At 34.9% G+C, this 21,653-nt stretch overlaps 1 protein-coding gene across 1 annotated transcript in view; it reads left to right on the forward strand.

The window, feature by feature from the left end:
* Positions 1 to 21,653, forward strand: part of TUSC3 (tumor suppressor candidate 3) — a 148,285-nt gene that overhangs the window by 78,260 nt on the left and 48,372 nt on the right. Inside the window, exon 6 of the mRNA XM_050895753.1 lies at positions 4,681 to 4,770. Coding sequence (XP_050751710.1) covers positions 4,681 to 4,770 — 90 coding nt within the window. The remainder of the gene's footprint in view (positions 1 to 4,680; positions 4,771 to 21,653) is intronic.

Consider the following 21,653-nt stretch of genomic DNA (forward strand, 5'->3'; position numbering starts at 1 on the left):
TTCCTTCCCTCTCTATACTACACCAGCCAATAATGTAGATCATCTCTGCTTTTATCATCTGGATGCAGAATAAGCTACCTAAATCTGGAAGCTCTTAAAATAGCTAAACCCTGAACTCCCTTGGTAATTCAGGTGGCATGCAGCAGTTACAGTGTTGTTCTTGGAGCATGACGAGAAAGAAGGGAGCAGGTGAATGAAAGGGGTGTCTGTGGTACTCTTCTCTGTAGAACTGCTGAAGTACGGACTCTACTCTGGATAAGTGGAGTTGAAAATCTTTCTAAGTGCTGAGAGAAAAGTGCCTCAGCTTGAATTTTCTCCTGTTCTCCAGTTTTCATCCTTTGTACTTTGACAAGATCCAAGAAAACTGCAGAAAGGGGCCATTTGTCTGCATATGAATTGTTCCATTGAAATAAATACAATATAAACCCATAAAGTAAATACGAAGTCATTAATCACATGTTACAAGTTGCTCATTCGTAGGAATAAATTTGGTGAAGTTTTATCCTGCGAAACACCAACTCATAGTAATGGTGAGTGAACTAGGTGTTTTGGAAATTTTGGATCCCAAAGCATGGGATCCTATGGAAACTATGGGGTTTGGAATGGTAAGCACTGTGTATCAGTGTGATGTATCAGATGCATGCATCTGTTCTACAAATAGTGGTGTGTATTTCAAGTGTATTTTACAAACAGTAGAAGTCTGTAGTTTCCAATTTATTTTTTTTTTTTTTTTACTCTGATGATCGTAATAGGAGAATATAGAACACAGCAAAATGAACTTGAATGTCAGGTGCTATCTGTAGCATACCAAATGCTTGCTTAAGGGATAGGATGGAAATGCTCTCTTCTTAGGATACTTAAAATAGATGAAGAGTGGAAGAGGACAAGGGAGAAGCTGCAGAATGTTTTTTGGCTTCTGAAAAGGTAATTTTGAAATACACAGTAAAGAGGTGCATGATGGAAGGAAATCATGGCAGATCCATGCATTCTTGGCATAGATTATCTCAGGAGGGGGTATTTCAAGGACCCGAAAGGGTACCGGTGGGCCTTTGGTATAGCTGCCTTGGAGACAGAGGGAATTGAACAGTTGTCCACCTTGCCCGGACTGTCTGAGGACCCTTCGGTTGTGGGGTTGCTGAGGGTTGAAGAACAACAGGTGCCAATTGCTACCACAAGGGTCCACCGGCGGCAATATCGCACCAACCGAGACTCCCTGATTCCCATCCATACGCTGATTCGTCAACTGGAGAGCCAAGGAGTAATCAGCAGGACTCGCTCACCCTTTAACAGCCCCACGTTGGGCGCCAAAAAGGCTATCATAGTTTAACCCCAGTCAGCAACTAAGCACCACGCAGCCGCTTCCCCCTCCCCCTCCCAGTGGGGTGAGGAGGAGGAAAGCAAAGGAAAAAAAAGTAAAACTCGTGGGTTGAGATAAGAACAGTTTAATAACTAAAGTAAAATATAATACTAACAATAGTAATAATGAAATATAATAATAATAGTAATGAAAAGGAATGCAACAAAAGAAGGGGGGGGGGAGAAAAAAAAAAAACAAACCAGTGATGCACAATGCAATTGCTCACCACCCGCTGACCGATGCTCAGTTAGTTCCCGAACCGCGATCCGCGCCTCCCGGCCAGCTCCCCCCTGTTTATATACTGGGCATGACGTTCCATGGTATGGAATACCTCTTTGGCTAGTTCAGGTCAGCTGCCCCGGCTCTGCTCCCTCCCAGCTCCTTGCCCACCTGCTTGCTGGCAGAGCATAGGAAACTGAAAAGTCCTTGGCTTAAGATAAGCGCTGCTTAGCAACAACTAAAACATCAGTGTGTTATCAACAGTATTCTCACACTAAATCCAAAACCCAGCACTGTACCAGCTACTACAAAGAAAGTTAACTCTGTCCCAGCCGAAACCAGGACAGGTGTTCCAAATTAGTTTTCTTCATCACTAACAGTCTGAACTGGAAGAGTATGAAAGATGCCTTCAGGATAAACAACCATATTGTTAACTCTTTCAGTAGTATTAATACTTGGAATTTGTTTCTCCCCACTGTTGTGTCTCCTAGATATTTTTTTGTTAGATGTTACCATGTTGTGAGACAGTGTATTTGTATTGGCAAGCATTAAGGATCTTCAGTAATGCGAGACATTTATCCGTTATAAAGTATATGACTGTATATAAACTGGGGTGGGTTTTTTAAATCTTTCCATATGGAAGCAGATTTGGCCCTAGAGAATGTAAATTAAATACAGTAATTTAAGAATGAGTAAAATGACTTTTCATAGAAAACTCACTTCAGAGAGCCACAGTTTGTGTACTCTATGCATCTGTTCTCTTTCGATGTTTTACTTTTCAGCTAACTTTCGGCCTTTCAAAACATCTTTCACCTCACTTTTGTTACCCACATTTTCAGTTTCTACACTTTTGTACTTTCACATAAGCTATCTCCTGTGTGATTCATCACCAAAATTGCAGTGTAAATTTCTCTGCTAAAACAATCTGCAAGGTATAGAAATAACTATCTATTACCCTTTTCCAGTAATGGAAGCATATCATCTCTTCATTTCTTTGCATATTATTAATTAAAACATGATCCATTTGCTGATAATCGCTACCAGTATGCTTTCATCTGCCGTATTAATTACTATACTGTTGCATTCCGAATCCTGTTAAGAGCAAAATGAAACGCACCTTATATTTAAAGCCAAGAATCTGTTCATAGTGTAATTGAAATCTTAACACTACAACAAAGAATTATTATTAAACCAGATATGAAAATGTATTTTTTCATTATTTTCTTTTTCTTTCTATTACAAGGGCAAAAAGTCTCAATAATAACAACAAATTTAAAATTGTTATGCACACACTTCCTAATATCTTTCCCTTTGTCTGATGTCATGGTTACTCTCCCACTGTTTCTCTCTGGATCTTGAGATCATTCATTGGCTTCAGTTTGGGGCGAGGGGGTGCTAGGGTGAGTTGTCAGCGTTCTAGGTTCTTTGCTGGGGGGAGTATGATGCTGCTGCTTGCTTTCTTGCTCTAGGGTCCACTTGGGGCTACTTTTACACTTTGTGCTTCCTTCACTGATCTGCAACTACATTTTACATCAAAATTTACTGGGTAAATGGGGATTGTCTTGCATATGTTGGAAGTTTGTCCTTTGTTGTCTTTGTTACCCCTAAAACTGGTTTTGACAAGCTCCCATGTCTGTGTTTCTTTAATTCACCATTGGCGTAATATTTATAGGCTTGGGGTCTCCAGTGTAATGCTGTGCTCCCTTTCTTATCATTCCATACTGGTACACTGCATCCTGTGTTTCCACATTTGTTGTCTCTGCTGTCATCCCATGCCTACACTACATTAGTATGTTGGTCATAATTATTTCATCCTAAATAGAATAGAAAAAAAATCTATTATGCCATACAAAGATAAGCGAAAGTAATGTAAACTAGGCATAGCCACCTGGTCTTTGGAAAAATTGCTGTTTCAGCTAAACAAGTTAAAAAAAAAAATCCAGGAAAGCCAAGACAGATTTGGATAAAGCCTGACAAGATTCAGTCCTAACGCCTTGCAAAGTTTATTCAAATCATATTGCTAGAGATGGCAATGCTGCATTTATGGGGATACAGAGCTACACTAGCTTACATTTATTTCACGAATGTGTTACTAAACATTCTTTAAAGAAAACCCTTTAAAGGGTTTTAGTAAACCCTGGTTTAGTTAACCATCGTGGTATGAATTTTTACATTCGTGATCCATCTGCATAAATCACTATGACTATACTATGCTGGTGGGAATATTGATGTACAGTAAAAATGAGCATATATGTAAAAAGTGTACTTAAATTATCTTGGTGGTTTTGTACGGATTATCTGTACTGATAAGTCAGAAGATGATGCAAGTTTCCCATTTCTGTTTTACTCATTTGGTAATCAACAGATACTATATTTTCCTCTTTAAGGTAGTCATAATGACTCTTGCTATGACTGTGATGTTTGTCATGTAGATTCTGCAGTATGACCTTCTACAAGAATTAATGTCTGTTTTTACAGTTGTCATACATCCCTAACCTAACTTCACAGTTCTTTCCACAGGGAATTTCACTTTTCTACTAACTCAACCGTTGTTATTTGTTATAGCTAAAATGAATCACAGTCATATAGGACACACAATGAGAATTTCATAAAATGGGACAGACATTTTTTTTATAATTGGATTTTTTTTCTTATGGTTTTATATATCATTTCATACACCTGAAAGCAAACAGGTAAGCTAAACATTTGTATTGGATTAGAGGCAGAAACAATTTCATGAAAGGTTGCATAAATCTTGAACACTAGTTTGCAGAATATTTGCAATGAACTCCTTCTACTGCTGTGTTTTTTTGTCATATAGATGTGTAAATGTGACAATTCCAAGTGCATATAAAGACAGAATTATTTCAAGTGAGATTTTGAAAATCTCTGTCTTGAGCTAACTCATTTTCTAACAGAAGTCATTAAGAATTTTATGAGAGCAACACATCTGAAAACCCTATCCTAAAAATCAAATAGAGGTAGATACTGTATCTGGTTAGGTAAACAATCATGTATCTAAAACAAGCATCACAAGCAGAATGGTTTTCTATTCAATTCCTCTGGGTAAATAAATTAGTATATTGTTTTTCTGTTTTTTCTAGTGTGTTGTATTTGCTATGACATCTGGTCAGATGTGGAATCACATTCGAGGACCCCCGTATGCACATAAAAATCCTCAGAATGGACAAGTGGTGAGCTGACTCTTTTAATTTTATTTTGAGGGGAGATATTATATAGGTAGTCACTTCCTACTGTGAGTCTACAATTGCAAGTAATTGCAGTTCCATAGCACTGTATGCCAGTCTGTGAGAGTCTTACATCTCCAGTTGCAAGCAGAGTCTGTTTTGGAATTTCAGATGTTTAGAAAGTGCCGCCATCTTTGATTTGAGCAATGAAATGAGTGGCCATGTTTTTCAAAATTCTCTCTATCAGGCTCCCAGCTGTAGTGAATGTGTTATAAAATGTTCTGTACCACACAGTTTCCACTGCCCAAAGATAAATGGATATTGTGTCTTTTTGTAGAAACGTGCTCCCTCACAAAGTGAAAAGCAAGTTCGTTTTTTTTCTTCTTTTCAGGCTTCATTTAAACAAACCTTTGAGCTTTGTGACCTCTTATCTTCCTCTTTCTTGAGCTTTTTAGTTAGAAAAGGAGGTGGCAAATATTTTCATGTGCTTTGTACCATTTTCCATCATGCCTGTAACTCTTCCACTGAACTTTACGGAATGCTTTTTCCTATATCTCTTTATTCCTTCAATTTAAATTCTTTATCAGCTTTACTAAGAAGTTACCACTAGTTGACTACTGCCAAAATTACTGTTATATCTTGCTACTGCTGTCTTTGAAGGAATTCTCTTACTTGCTCCTTCCTGCTCACAAATTAGCAAACGTTCATCAGAGTTCAGAAGGAGAAACTCTCTTTGCCTACTGGGAAGGTAAAGAGGACCTTGGCTAGTTTCTATCACTCTTTGTTGTTTACCACTCTTTGTTGTTTACCACTTTTCAAGCAAGTTGTTGGGGTGGAATCTATGAAACTTGCAGTGAACTTAGTGGTCAGGAAGCTTTTTCATAACTAGTGGCCTGTCGAGGTATTTTCAGCTTTGACCGTCACTAGTTAAAGGAGCCTGACTTGTGTCTTAAAGAAAAAATTTATTCGAAGCTCCCTTTGTGTCATATCTTAATTGGAGTAGCAAAAAAATGATGGTTTGAATTTGATTACTGATCTGCTTTTTATCAGGAATGTAACACAAATTCATAAAACGACATGATTCCATCTGTCAACTTTGTTATGCAGAAGTAGAATTGATAATGTAATAAATAATCTCTGTAAAACACTGTGTTTATAAAAATTTAGAGTTTTTCATTACTGCCTTGCAGTATTAAATTTATGATGCTTTCCTATGGAGTGACAGAAAGGAGAAATACTGCATAGAAAAAGCACCTTGTGACAAATGAGTTTTTACCGTATCCAGTTTTATACACGTTGCCCTTCTTAAAGACCTGTTTCTGAAATGTACCCTACATTAAATAATATAAAAATATCCCTTTAATTGTTCTTGAATTTGTGCCATCTTGTCTCAGTTTTCAGAGTGTGAACTCATATCCTATCCAAGTGTCTGAAAAGCTACTAGTTTGGGAGTGTTAGCGTACACAACTAAATAATGAAAATAATGGTAAAGATGATTTTAAGTTCTAGATACTAACCTACTGTATTAGTCAATATACATACCTTCTTTTCTTGTTTTGCTCCATTATATGTCTTCAGGTAAGTTATTTTGTGCCTCTGATTCACCTGTCTCCTTATTTGTATGTGTCAGTACTTTCACCTCCTTGGAGCTATGTCTGTCAGTAAGGAAAACCAGTCAGATTCTAAGAATTAAAAAAGTATAGATGCAGGATCACCAAGTTCCTGATTTATTTAAGGTGTCACTGACCAGTATAGTTGTAACTTAAAGCTCTGATTTTTACCAGTGTTAGAAGCTTAATAAATATTCTGTAAACCTTTACCTATTTTACATTGCATTTTTTTTCAAATAACAGTATTGAACATTTTCCTGTTTCATTTTTCTAGCACTTATCTATGTTCCTGTGAATTTGAAGTCATAGAAGTGCTTATCTAGCACTTCTGTGAGATTTATTCAACCATGATAATTCACTGTAACACTGTTCTGCATTAAGTCAGCAACTGCTGTCTTTACATCTGGATGAAATTTAACTCATCACTTTCTTTCCAATGTCTAGGATTTAGTACCAATTCCAAATTTGCATGCCAATTTTGTACAAGGATTACTTGTATGTCATACTCTGAAACTTTGTAACAGTCTTACCATGTAAAATTCTGTTTTTAAGAGGAGGCATAGAATAGCTCACCAAGCTTAATTATTTTATTGTTAGGTTCAAATTTACTAATTCTTAGCTTTTCTTATTTCATAGGAGTTAGTGGTTCAGTTCTGTATTAGCTGTAGAGCCTGATATGCCACCAGACTTTGAAAGTGATAATATTCTGTCTTCATAAACTGTTCCTTGCCTCAGATATCTCCTATTATTTGCTTTGTTCTTGTCATAATTTTAGATGACAGTTCATTTCTTTTCCTTAAATTCTTATTTTTTCAAAAGATGAAAAGACATTTGTTTGCTTTGCTTGAACAACACTACTTACTAGTGCCAGTATCTTGTACAAGTAACATTACCCGTTCTTAAAATTTTTGGCTTGTGCAGTGCATTCATGATTCTTTGCTTGATTACCTAATCTACTTTAATTCTATGATTGTATTCTTTGAATGAAGCTTTTAAACCATTTTTTTTGTAATTCTGTGTGGGTCTATTCTGTGAAGTTGATGTGCTCTCTTACTGCGGGTGTTGCAGTTACTTCCTTTATTCCCCATTGCCGTCAGCTAATTTCAGTTTTTAGGTCCACATGAAAGCACTATCAATTTTTATGTAGAAAGCTGAATCACACAGTTGTTTGATATTTCAGTTCTGGTTTAGGTTGATGAAACTGGTGCTAGTCTTCTATCTCGATACATTCTTTATCTCTCTTATATTTCTGGAGTTCTCCATCTTTTGCCTAATAATTTTGTTACGATTAGGCCCTTACTGACTGTGTGACACTAAAATCTGTACCTATTTTACCAGGATTGAGAATGAAAACTAAACATCCCATTCATGTCTGTATATAAACAGTCTTGGGAGAGTTCTGATTTTTATTCAGAGCTTGATCTGTATAGAGCTGGTGGTGAGACAAGTAGAGAGTTGGAGAAAGCAATTACATATTTTTGAGCCTCCTGCAGAGGTAGTTCTGTTGCTGTTTAATTGATCTAATAGCAAAGAATTTTCATTAGATTTTCATCAGCTTTTAATCAAATAGCAGCAATGGCTAAGGAAGCATTTATGTATATCTATCCTGGGATTAGCAGCCATTTTTTTTATTTGGATACAAATTCTACAATTTTTATTGTGCAGTATGCTCAAGACTGCATCTTTAAAATGGTTGAAAGTTTGCTATAAATGAGAACAGGGCAAAGGACAAGGTTGATCTAAAATACTGAATTAAGATGGTTTCCAAATCTCATAATTTTCTTTCCTTCTCTGAGAAGAAATTATAAGAAGTTGGAAAAGCTTTTGGGTGAAGAGAAAAATCTGGTATTTTTATTGTGAGATACTAGATGGTTTTCCTACATAAGCTGATGCTTTGTGAAATGGATAATGGTATTATTTGCCACTGTATTAATTGGATTTTTTTTAACATGTCTTATATTTTAAAAACTTGTTAAAATTGCTTAAGCATAACACAAATTATGTCCTTAGGAAGCAATTTATATCTGTTTAGCAGATCTTTTAGACTGAACACCTTGCACTATCAAATATAAATATTTGTTCAATTGTGGAGTTTATTCAGCCTTTTTTTTTTTTTTCCTGGTTACCTTTCACAGTTTTACAGCCACTGATCTATGTTCAGGAAGTCTCTAAAATACCACTTTTCAAATGGTCTTGCTGATACGGGTATGTGGTAATCTGTGTGTTTCTGAAGTTAAATGAAAAATATATTTGACTTCTAGTATCATTTTTGCATTTGTCAATACAAAATTTAGGTACTCTGTGTGAAAAATTTATGCTTAGACTATCGAGATTCTTAATTCACCTTAGTCCTTTACCGCTAAGCAGGACAAAATGTCATTTATTGAAGTGTATTCTTCTGTGTTTTCTGACATTACTTTTTCATATGAGTCTGATTAAAATAAATAGAACTGTTTCTTGGAACAGTTTTAAAGAATGACTCTGCCTTTCAAGCTCGGTAAGTCACAGTAAATACATTGTTGTTTTGCCTTCAATCTGTCTGGAAGCATGTTTGAAGTACAGTTCGCCAAGATTGTATTTGTAATGCCTGACTTTTCTGAAAGTGGCCACATTGCTTGGTAACAGTTTCAATATATACAAAAGTCACTTTACTGTGTGATATATTATTGTATATTTGTCTTGGTTTTGGATAAAAAAAGTTCATATAGGTTATTACATCAGTATCTAACATAAGATATCCAGATTGGCATCACTTTTACCATAGCAATATTTTGGTGCGTCTGTCAACAATAATCACAAACATAGTGCTATTGTTACTATTTTAGTGGAATAGCCAATTATTTATGTTAATATGCTTGATAGAAATGAGAAGTAGGTTATTTATGTTACGAGTGTATTTAATGAAATGGCTTTCCTGTGGTTATCAAAGCAGTGAGTCTACTCAGAAGCTGCAACTAGTAAAGGGTTTCTCAAGCCTTTAATTTAAATTTCTATCTTGATTTAGTGAAAAACTTAACAATTGGCAGTATAAGATGTAGAACTAGTATAAAACAATCTTAATTCTGTTAACAGATCAGCACATTTAACAAATGGGCAACATCATATCTAAACTAGTGTTGGGAAAACTATTAACCCATCTGTCCTAAGTAAGACATCTGTCCTAATTTTTGAAATTGCAAGGGTGATAGTAGCTGGCTTTTCAATAACTTTCTGTATAACACATGTTTCTACCTTCGTATTAGCAAAGGGAAACCTTACACAATATTTTGTACTCTTTTTTATTGTGGGAAGAAAAGGAGGTAGGAAAACGGTCTTGAGAGAAGCATTGCTCAGATGAGGCATTAGAACCTCTAGATTCTTAAAGTGGTCAATTCTTGAAGCATACATGCTGTAAAAGTTCAGATAGTACCATTGTTTTACAAGTACTGTAGTTTTGGCTGAGTAAAGATAGAACATGTTCCCATCAGGTAAAACTGGATTTTAGACACGTAATCAGGCAGCAAGTAGTCTGTCATGATAAAATCCAATAAAATAAAAAAAAGTGCTAGATTTTAATTGCTGCTTGTAACAACAGAAATCCAATTTTAATTGACTGATACCACATTCAACTAACAAACACTCCTCCTCCTCCTCCCCCCCGCCCACCTTTTGCTAAGTGTAGATGGGCTCCTAGAAGCAATTTAGTTTCACTTGAAAGAAGAACTGGTTTGTACAGAACAGCTCTTTTTATGTCAGAAGTCAGGGTGACCTCAAATACATGAAGTTATGAAGTATCTGAAGATAGAACCATAATGCAATACAGAAAAATGTACTTTAAGACAGAAAAACAGAATGACACAAGGGAAAAACCTGTTCATGTTGTTCTGTTACTACTAGAATAAGAGCCATTTTCTTAAACGTAGCTTGAGTGCCAAGTAAGAATCTAGTTTTTCTGTCTTCCTGGACTTTACTGATTGTGTAGATGTTAAAAGGTAAGAGCCTTCTCTAACAAAATAGTTTTGATTGGAAGGTGCCTCTGAAGATCATCTAGTCCAGTGGCTTGCTCAAAGCTGGTCAGGTTGCTCAGGACTTTGTCTAAGTGAATTTTGAATGTCTCCATGGTTAGAGATTCCCCAACCTGTTCCAGTGTTTGACTATCCACATCAGTCTTTTAATTTTACCTTTTAATTTATTTTTATCTTTTTTTTTTATTTCCCTCAGGAACAGTCAAGGTAAATTTTATCCTTCTCTTCAGTAAAAGCTGATTTAGCTGAGTTCTTAATTAGAATTTAACACTGACTTTAATAAAATTAGACTTAGCCCAGCAGTACATCTTTTCAGATCTCCTGACAGCATACCTTTGCTTAAGGGGCACTAGAACTATTATGATATTACTACAATCTCCACACTGGAAATGAGAAAACATTAAGCCTGGAGTAGTCAGAGATATTTTTCTCTTTATACATCCTGTTCTCTGAATAGAGCTGTGCAGACATTCTTCCTGTAGCTGTTAAACAACTTAAGCATGTCTGTTTTCTTCTAAAATCGTACAAGTTTTCAACAATTTTGAGAGAGTAGGGAAGGGATAAGAGAGGAAAGAACTCTACCATATTTTCCCTATTGCACAACACAGTCTTTCACTACTTTAGATGGATTATTTTATGAATCTTTCCTATTCCCTGCAGAAAGATAATCTGTAGTACAAGGATGCAGATGTTCCTTTTGCTGAAGTAAAATTTCAACATTTGGGAATTGTCTTGTGAATTACTAAGCAAGTATCAAAATATTTTCTATCCTGCAGAGCCTTCTAGAGTTATAGACGTGGTGCATTTTTCCATTTGAGAGCTCTTGCCTCTCCATATAGTTTTCCTAGTAAGCTCTAATGCTGTCATTTCAGTGTAACAGATTAGATTTCTCTTACGCCTCTGAACAATGTCAAGAGAAGGAACATGCATTTGAGTGTGTTAATGTAAATGAAGCAGCATACTTCAGACAGTCCTTCATGGACTAATTCACCCATAATCTCTGGTTCAGAGAGATACCTTTTTATTGTGGTTATTCTTTTTTATGGTGGTTATTTTTTATTGAACATAAGGAACATTTGATTTTTTTTTTTTTTTAATCTGCAAGGCAACAGTTATTTGCTGCTTGATATTTTGAGCAATATAAAATGCTTTTTGTATGTTTTCACGGAAACAAAAATTATTCTGACAATGTTTTTTGTCTAGCTCTGGTGCCAGCATTAATTCCTTTCTTTGGCTAACGTTTCATGTTTACTGGCTGTTCCTGAAGGAAGAAACAATAGAAGAAGACATAAGGACTAAATTAAAAGGTAAACTAAAAAGTTTTATTGTACATGCAGATTGTTTTTCTGAGCCTCTAAAAAGCAGTAGGGTAGTACTATACATCCCACCTTTTCGATATCAAATATTTCTCAGAGTTCCTGGACATTAAATGGCAGGATATCTATGTGTTTTGTTTTTCTGTTCTATGAATAATTCATAATAATTTTTATTTATTTATTTATATATGTTGACACCCAGATCTTGTAGATAATATAGTGAGGGACAGGCACACATACCTGTTTTCATTATTTTCCTTACATCTTCTTTTGAAGCATTATGAACATTCACAAGATTAATGATGCTACCACTACTGTTCTTTGTACCTTTCATTTTGAGACTTAGAAGTGTCCTATTCTTGGTTTGTTTTTTTTCCCCACTGCCTAGCAGCATACTTACATAAGAATTCAACAGAGTCTGAACCCAGGTAGCTGAGGAACCAGTTTTGGCTTCAGATAGTGTGCTCAGATAGGCAAAACCTATTCCTATACTAAAAATAAAATAGAATAAACTGGTACTTGGGAAGGTTATACATATGAGCATAATGTGAGAGTAGGTGCTTTGGTAAAGGCAAGGGTTGACTAATGAGTTAAACAGTTTTTTTGTTTGATTTGGGATTTTTGTTTGTTTTTTTTTTTTCCCAAGCCAGTGGTAAAATTGCCACTGATTTTTGTAACAGTAGACCTGTACAAAGCACCTTTGAAAATCATATCCAAGGAACATGTATGTATTCATTTTTCTTTTGGCACAGTAATGCTTCAATAGCAGAAATTAAATTTGGTCTAGCTTTAGAATAAACAATGAGAATCTCTAAATAAATGAAGGACCTTGTTTCCTGATTTTTTGCGTTTCTCAGATTAATTTATACAGTTTATTTATCTAATGTTCATGGGTTGGTATTGTACTTCTGTTTATTACAATGGTTGTAATTATAAAAGAATTTGAATGTATGTATATACTTTCATCTTCTCGATACTCCTCATTGCAATATATCTTGAAAATATAAAAGCTATTTCAAAGTTGTTAGAAGAATATACTCACTGAATCTATAATGCTTATGTCATCAGAAATGCCATACAACATGTGTTATTAATATTAAAGCTTTCTGCTGTTCTGTTATGTCCAAAGGACAAATTCAAGCTGAACTATTGGGATTCTCTAGAATATACTCTAATATGTGAGCTGTAGTCTTATAATTTAGGATCCTGGTGAAAAGTTTAATTTATTTAATTATTTCTATATTAATTCAATTAGATTTTGCTCACAAGGATAGCTTACATGGCTGTTACATTATCAATGCTTATATGTAGAAGCAGACATTGCTAAGTCAATTGTCTTGCTGTGGCTATGTAAGTGGTAAGCTATATTTATCAAAAAAGTCACCAAAAATGTTTGAAAGGGAATTACTATTTTCCAACTGCTCCATCCATCTTCCTTGGAGGATGAGGAGGAGAGAATTTAACTTCTATCCTGATTACTGGTCAGGATTCAAACTCTCTTTATGTCCACATTGTTGAGAAACAAGTTCACAAAAGGAGTGAGCTTTACACAAGCCTTAGAACAAGGAATTATATTCATTTTGCACTACCGTTTAGGCAAGCACACTCCTGTCTGCCACTTAAAAAGCCATTGCAGAACTGCCACATGTATTGGTTAGAAAAGGTGGTCTAGAGCCCTTCTTAGGAGAGTTTACTTTCACATAACACAACTGAGATTGATCTGCTCTTTAAGTGTTTTAAAAGCATCTTGCATCAAGCTAGTATGATGCACAGAAGTGGGTTGAGGAGCAGATTTAATGTACATTACATTTTCTTAGTATTCAGTACTTACAAAATTAAACTTTCACATTTATTAGAAATAGACTGTAGTTCTTTTGTACATGTTTGTACTGAAAAAAGGAGGCATTTTTCACTGTTCCCCTTAAAAGTCTATCATTAATATTTATATAAAAGCTGTTAAAGGCTGGAGCGCTTTAACTTCAGGTACAGTGCAAATTAAAAAGAGTTCTTTACTGAAGGTCTTGCAAATCTAGGTTTTGAGCAATAAACAAAAACATGAAATAACCTCCTTCATGTTCACAGGTCCTGAGGTCACTTAGCATAGCAGAATGCTCTACATGAAGAGAAAATAACATTATCATTTAAAAGAGGGAAGTTGTCTGCATTTACCAACCCTGCACACTTCTAATATGGGTCAATGGAACGAAAGAAGAATTTGGTCTATGATTTTTTTTTTTATAATCTCTGTTCTAAAAAACATTACAAACAAAGAAATGTTCATGTGCCTTATGCACATCCGTAACTCTGTAGTTCATATTAATCAGACTGAGTAATCCCTAACAGATAAAAGAAGGAATTGTTCCATAGTATTCTCTGTGGCTAAATATCAGAGTCATAGAACTAAACTGAAAATTGTTTTTTCAGTTATTGTTGTTTTATTTGCCTACGGACAGGGAACACTTCAACGAATGGTATAATGAATGAATAAACATCATCTGATCTTGTCCAGTGCTGTCATTTAAGATGATATTAATGCTGGAAATGGGGAAGAAATGACATAGATTGTCTTTAGAACGCAAGTAGGTATACTGCCATTAAAATGCTTTGTATGTAAAAACAAAACTTTAAAATTGAGCTCTGGAAATGTGCAGAAATATTTGGGCATAGTAGTACTCACAGCCTTTTCGTGTGGCACTGTAAAGAATTGGAGAGAGTTTTGTCAATGTTAACTACTTCACCTTCTGAATGTGCATTTAACTAGAAGTATGCTACAGTAAGTGGAAATAATGCAAGCATTGGATCAGCTGCACAGTTTAAGAATGGATTTTAAGAATCGATTTAAGAATCAAATTGAATTAAATTCATGCTGTTAGTCATTTAATATCCCAATAATTGATCACTTGCATTATTATTAATTATCTCTGGAAAATACAGAACCGCAAGGACATGATGTGAATGTATATGCCACTTTAGGTAGTACTCACAGAGGGACTATAGTGTGTTTGCTACTGTGGTCTTTCCACTGTATCCCTCTCATCCCTTAAAAACACTATATTAAATTCAGGCCTACAAATATTTTGCAAACCTTGAGTAACTGGAAAATAAAACCAGTACACAGACTTTAATTTGTATTTCTTCTGGCTTTATTCTCCTGTTTGTTTAATTTCTTGTTTCCCTAACCCTACTAAAATATTGGAAAGTTTCATTTACTGATGAACAAACAATTGAAACCCCTCCAAACAAGCCTCCTTAAAGCTGAGGAAAAAATTCTAGAAGAAACAGATTGGAGACACATTCAAACCACTGTTACTCAGAGGATTATTTTCTGTAGAGATTGAAGAACATACCTTCAAAAAAAGATAGATATAGCACGGGGTGGAATGAATCCTGAAAACAGACAGCACAACCAAAATAGTAAACACACAACAGCAATTTAAAAAAGAAAAGGACTACTGGAAAAAAAACCAGAAACAACTTCCAGCAGAATCCTGGATTTTACTGGTACAGGTGACCAGTACACATGTCTACTCATATATTTAATGTCTTTAAAATGAGCCTCTTTTCAGTGGAACTTATTCCCTTTGAGAGTTAAAGAATACTGTAAGGTTGGGTTATTAACATAAGTATACTACCAAGTTAACGAGTTCAGTCCAAATGCATAATACTAGTTTGAAGTTTTTTACTTCTCCTTTGCCCCTTAATTTTTTTTTTTTTTGCATTTGACCATCTACACCATTTCATATAGCTCTGATCCAGCAAATAACTTTAATGTTTAATTCATAGTGCATGAATACACAGTAGTGGGAGGGCCCTTGTACATTGTCCAGTCATGGGCAGGTGCATCCTATCAAAATCTTTGACTTTAATTAAGATTTTCCTCCCAGACTTGTTTTACAGTGCTGTTGTACCACCTTTTGTATTCAAATGAAACTTCTTTCAGTTGTTGGGTGGATTGCAGATGCAATACTTTGTACCTTGATTTTGACTTAATTTTTTAATAGGCGGATCACATTAATGAATCATAGCGTCCTGGTTTTGGCTGGGACAGAGTTAACTCTCTTCTTAGTAGCTGGTACAGTGCTGGGTTTTGGATTTAGTGTGAGAGTTATGTTGATAACACGCTGATGTTTTAGTTGTTGCTAAGTAGCGCTTATCCTAAGTTAAGGACTTTTCAGTTTCCCATGCTCTGCCAGCAAGCAGGTGTGCAAGAAGCTGGGAGGGAGCAGAGCCGGGGCAGCTGACCCGAATGAGCCAAAGGGGTATTCCATACCATGGAATGTCATGCCCAGTATATAAACAGGGGGGAGTTGGCCGGGAGGTGCGGATCGCGGCTCGGGAACTAACTGGGCATCAGTCAGCGGGTGGTGAGCAATTGCATTGTGCATCACTGTTCCGCCCCCCCCCCTTCCTTTTTTTGTTATATTCCTTTTCATTACTATTATTATATTTCATTATTACTATTGTTAGTATTATATTTTAGTTTAGTTATTAAACTGTTCTTATCTCAACCCACAAGTTTTACTTTTTTTTTTTTCTTTCCTCCTCCTCACCCCACTGGGAGGGGGACGGGGAGGGCGAAGCAGCTGCGTGGTGCTGAGTTGCTGACTGGGGTTAAACCACGACACATAGTCAGACCATACTTGTATAGTGGATACTTTTTTCTAGCTGAGTTCTTTTCAGATAATGAGAACATAATTTGTGGAAATCCTTTTGACTTTTGAAGCATATAATCTTGATTTCTTCCCATGTAATGTAGCGGTGTTTTTCTCCTCGGTTCCTTTCTGGCATGAGCTGAATTCATTAGTACCTATTTTTGCACTCAAGTCATCAACTTGAAACTTAATAAATTAGTCCCAAGATCTAGAGCTCCTTTATGTGTTTTTAAACAGCCTATTCTGTCTCCCATTGAGCCAGTTATTCAACCTGCTTATAGGGTTTGTTCCAAACCCATTTTTCTCCAGCTTTATATGTAACAGAATGAATTGCCAAAGTCCAGATAAATAGTAGCACATTTTCTTTGTCAAGAGGATTAATTACCTTAAGAAAGAGATTATGCCTGATGAATCTGGTATCTGTCTCTTTGGAATAAGTGTGCTGTATTTCCTCTCGTTTTTCAAGTTCCTTCAAATGTTTAATTGTTCTTTATTTCAAAATTTATTCAGATTCATTTCATGTTACTGAAATCTAACTTCCTTCCCAAATGTGTTTAATTTCTATGCATGCTGTTCTATAGATTTACATTAACATGGCTAGAATACATACATAAAAAAATGAAATTACTACTAGGCTTTAAGATTTCTGTAGTAGTTTTGAAATTCTGCTGTTTGAGTTTTCCTTCAACTTTTTATGTGGTATAGATGCATTCTGTCAGCTGTGGACCCTTGTATCACTTTTATTCATCGTAAGCATAGCTGAAAACAGAATTCAAAAATTGATTCATTACCACCCTTTACTGTGTATTAACTTCTTTGCTTGTTCTCTGTTTTAATGGCTGAAATATGAACTATCTGTTTTCATTTCATTTGCAGGGCCACCTCAGCTTACCTCCTGACAACTTTCATTTTATCGCCAAGCTTCTTGACCTTTTAAGAGAGAAGTGTATTTGCTAGTCAGTCTCTTTCCATTCTTTCTAAGCTCTGGTTGTTCATTGTATTCCATTTGGGATTATTAATCAGTTAGATCTGGAATCCTTCCCTGAAAGGTCACTAATTTATTTATTTATTTATTTATTTATAAGATGTGTGGGATACAGATTTAAGATAGCTTAAGAAACTTGAACTGTTAGTCTCTGACTCATTCAATTCACCAAATTGTTCTAGTGTAGATGACTTCCCTCATTAATTTTTCATTTCAGTTGAACTCTTTTGAAATGTAAAAATCTTAAATTGAAAGTTTTAAATGTTTTACTATTAATCTTTCAGTTTAATTTACTGAATCAACTCAGGTCATTTTATCTGAAATTATTTTATACTTCGTGTGTCTTTACAGTGCCCTTTTTTCTATGAAAAATGTGCTTAAAATATTATTGCTTCTTGTTGAACCAGTGGGTAACTGAGGATAGAATCTGCCAGGTGTCACATACGGGTCATTGAGGTCTGCTGTTAGTAGTATCTGTTTCAATTCTATCTAGAAAATTAGTCTCTAGTCTACCACAAGTTCTTTTTCTAAATGCTTTTCAGTTCTTCAACTTTGTAATACCCTTCTCTGTGAGTGAGGTCTGAGTTATCTCTTGACCTGGTTCTCCAAGGCCTGAAATGTTCTGCTGAATCTTACTCAGCTTATCTTTTCATTTCCATTTTTCTGGGAGTTTGCCTGTACCAGTGCTTAGTTCAGGTAAGGAGTACTCTTTTGAAGCCCATGCCACCTTCTGTACTTTGGCTCACATTACCCAGGACACACGGACTATGATCCTTTTGGATGAAATTAAGCCAGAATGTGGACTCCAGGAGTTCAGCCAGTACACTCCCAGCTGCTACTGGTTTGTTCAGTCCATTGGACCAAAGAGGAACTAGCGTGAAGTAGAACCACTTGAGATGTTTATAGTGTGGATATTGCGTTTGGAGAATTAATATGCACTACTCACTAATATAAACATAGCCTTTGAGTCTTCAACAGCTCAACATAAGCATCTTTGCATCAGTAATGGTGGTATTCTTCCAGATACATTCTGGTAATGGATCGTCAAATTAATGTATATCTATTTCCTGCTAATATGTGTATATATGAACAACAGCTAGATAGAACTTTGGGTCATGTCTGCTTTTATCTTAGTAGCTCTGTGCTGGTCTTTTCTCTATTTCTTGAAAAGACTGAACCTCAGTAGGCTCCTCAGAATCTTGACTTAAATGCTTTGCTGCCTGCTTTGCTTTTGTACTTTTAAGACTTTGCTAGGCTATGTCAGATGAGAAAATATATTTTCTGAAAAGTCTGCTTAAGTTGAAGATCTTTACTCTTCAATCTTGTAATTTTCTATTGACAGTGAAAATGCCTCTTTGAATGAATGTTTAGAAAATATGACTACCAAAGGGTAAACTGCTTTTTTCATTCCAAATTTGTAAAACAGTTTTGGTGTTGAGAAGAGACTCTAAATAATGTGATATAGGAGGGATCTGTATGTAATTAATAGCTAACTCAAATTCACAAAAATTTTAATGAATTCTTCAGTTTTACATCGTGACTTACTTTAGGTCTTGTAGAGATAAGGTTGATATTTTTGTTTAATTATCAAATCAAGATTTTCTCAGCTGAGAAACTGTAAAAGTAACTTAATATCTAAATGCTATTAATGTGTGATAATAAGAATTTTAAAATATATTGTGTCCTTTGTACATAACAAACATTTCAATGTGGATTTTCAGTCATATTTTTAAGCATTACAGTGGGTGAATCCTGGCCCTTTTTGTCATATATTTATTTTTAATATGCTATGAAGATAATTTCCTTTCTTAATATGCTATGAAGATAATTTTCTTGTATTTAACAGGTGATACTATAGAAATATTTTTGTGTCCTCTTTTTTATGACTTTCAAACACAATATTCTATTCAGTCCTTTAATATTTTTATAATTCTCTACAACTCTTTCGAAATTTTAGTAAAAATACCTATTCAAGTTGATATTTAGATCCTAGACATAAACAATTTAAAAAGCTCATTCTTTTAACAGAACTAACAAATACCTTTGTGCATGTGTGTATATATATATATTTCCTAATTGTAATGCTTCCTCTTTTCATTTTAAAGGTCAGTTCTATTATTCCTGACGATTTTATTTTAATTTGACAAGCTAAAAAAAAGGGAATAGAACACTTTCAAACATACAAAAGTTGCATTTTATTATCTACCCCAAAATAGTGCATTTCTTAACAAAGAGTTTGCCAGAATAGGGTTGCTAGCTGGTATTAAAAATACCAGTTTCAAGGGAGACAAAAGAGTAACCTTCAAACTTTTTCTGACTTTGTCTCTTATCAGTCACGCAAGTGTCAGAGTCATAATGTGAATACTCAAGAAGGCTTTGAATTGTCAATAGAGGAAGGTTCCTCTTTGAGGTTATATTCGCTGGAACAGAAGAGATAACGCTATTATCAGTGTTTTTTATAGTGTAGCCAATTTCTCATTGCATGTACTGAAATGCAGTTTTTAATACAGTTTAGATATTAGTATAATGATAAATATGTCAGACTTTTAAACTAAATTGTGAATGTTTCTGTCAGTCCTGATACAGTATGAAATTCCACTCTGGTCTCTTTCAGAGATTTTTATGAGCATTTTCTGGAAAAAAAGTAATTTTCAAACACATTTCTAACCTTTTTAGGAAACTGACATTAAATATGCATTTCTTTCTGGGATGTGTGTTGAATTGTCTGCCAGTTGGAACTTCAAAGTTTAGCACTGGAATGTAAACAAATAATAAAAGCTAGCATGCTCTATAATATACAACTACCATTACAAGCTATTTATGATCACTGTAGTACAAATTTTTATGCGTTTTTGGATAAGGCATTCAAGCCCTGTGTTTTAACTGCTGACTGTGTGCATTGGTTTGAACTGCTGTTCATGGGCTTGTTACTTTTATTTCTTATATGTTGTAATTTTTTGTTATGGGCTAGCTAATGCACAAAATCTCAATGCATTCAAAAGTATTGTGCAAATTTTGCATGATAATACAATTGCGCTAAACTTTTACATGTGTCCCACTTCAAATTTGTTAATATTTACACTGAAATTAATCAAGGGCTGACTGTAGAGAGCTATAAAGGATTTCTTTTCATTTGCATTGACTTATAGGTCATTGTTAGCAATATGTCAATTATCTCAATTTTTCAAGATCATTTCTACAAGAATTATGTGTTATCTCCACTACTAGATTTAGGTAGTCTTACGAATCATTACTGCATTTAGATATTCTGAAGTAATATTTGTGTTTTACTTGAGTGAAATAAAGATTGACAAGTATGTCAGGGCTTAGGGTTTCACCAGCAATCTGAAATATTTCAGATGTATGAAAATAGCCCTTAATATCTAATACATCATCATGACAATTAAAATCCAATAATCATCAAATATGCTGAGTGTCTGGAGAATTCTGTGTTGGCAAAATTGTGGCTCTGCTGAAAGCTAGACCTTTTTTTGTTAGTATCACAAAAAATAGTCCATATTTTGTGATTGTTGGAACTAATTATTAGTGAATATAGATCTTCATTTGGTGTTAACTGTATCCCATATCTTATAAAGTTGGCTGTGTTTCCCTGTTAGCATCACTCGAGGCTGATAACAAACACATTGTTTTTGACAACAGGACTCCAAATGAATTCATACGATGGCATTTAGATCAACTTTGGATGTTGTGCTAAGAACTCTGCCAGTGGAAAACTTCTGTGTCAGAGTATTACTGATTTTAGCAAGCTCAATAGCTGATAATATGTATTTTATAATACATGAAAAGTCAGACTATAGTATTCATCTTACAGAATGAGGACTAAATTTTGTCTCGTTTCCACTTTGTTGTTCTTAGTTGCCTTATCTCTTCTTCTGCCAATCTACTTGTCTTCAGGAAAGCAAAAATGGTTGAAGCAGTGGTTAAGTGCGTTCTTTCTCAATTTTCCTGTTGCCGATGGAGTAATTCATTGAACTTTTGAGATGAAAAGAAATTAAAATCCAATACCTAAACCAGTATTATTTTCAAATGCGTACTTCCATATTTCTCTGCATACCTTAGCAGGTTGAATCCTAGTAGTTTTTGTAGTTCTAATCGGATCCAAAACGTAAAAAGAAAGTAAACAAACAATTGAAACAAATGAAAATGCAGGAGCAAGACTGATGAAAAATATTTTACTTATTATCCAACTTTTCTTGCTCTTATTTAGCTTGTATAACAATAATGTACAGTCTTCTTTGAGAAAGTGTCCAAAGACTGTCATCTACCAGAGAGTAATTCAGATAGTAGTGGTTCAGTTCAGT

The sequence above is a fragment of the Gymnogyps californianus genome, chromosome 4 (genome assembly GCF_018139145.2).
Source record: "Gymnogyps californianus isolate 813 chromosome 4, ASM1813914v2, whole genome shotgun sequence".
Lineage (NCBI taxonomy): Eukaryota > Metazoa > Chordata > Aves > Accipitriformes > Cathartidae > Gymnogyps > Gymnogyps californianus.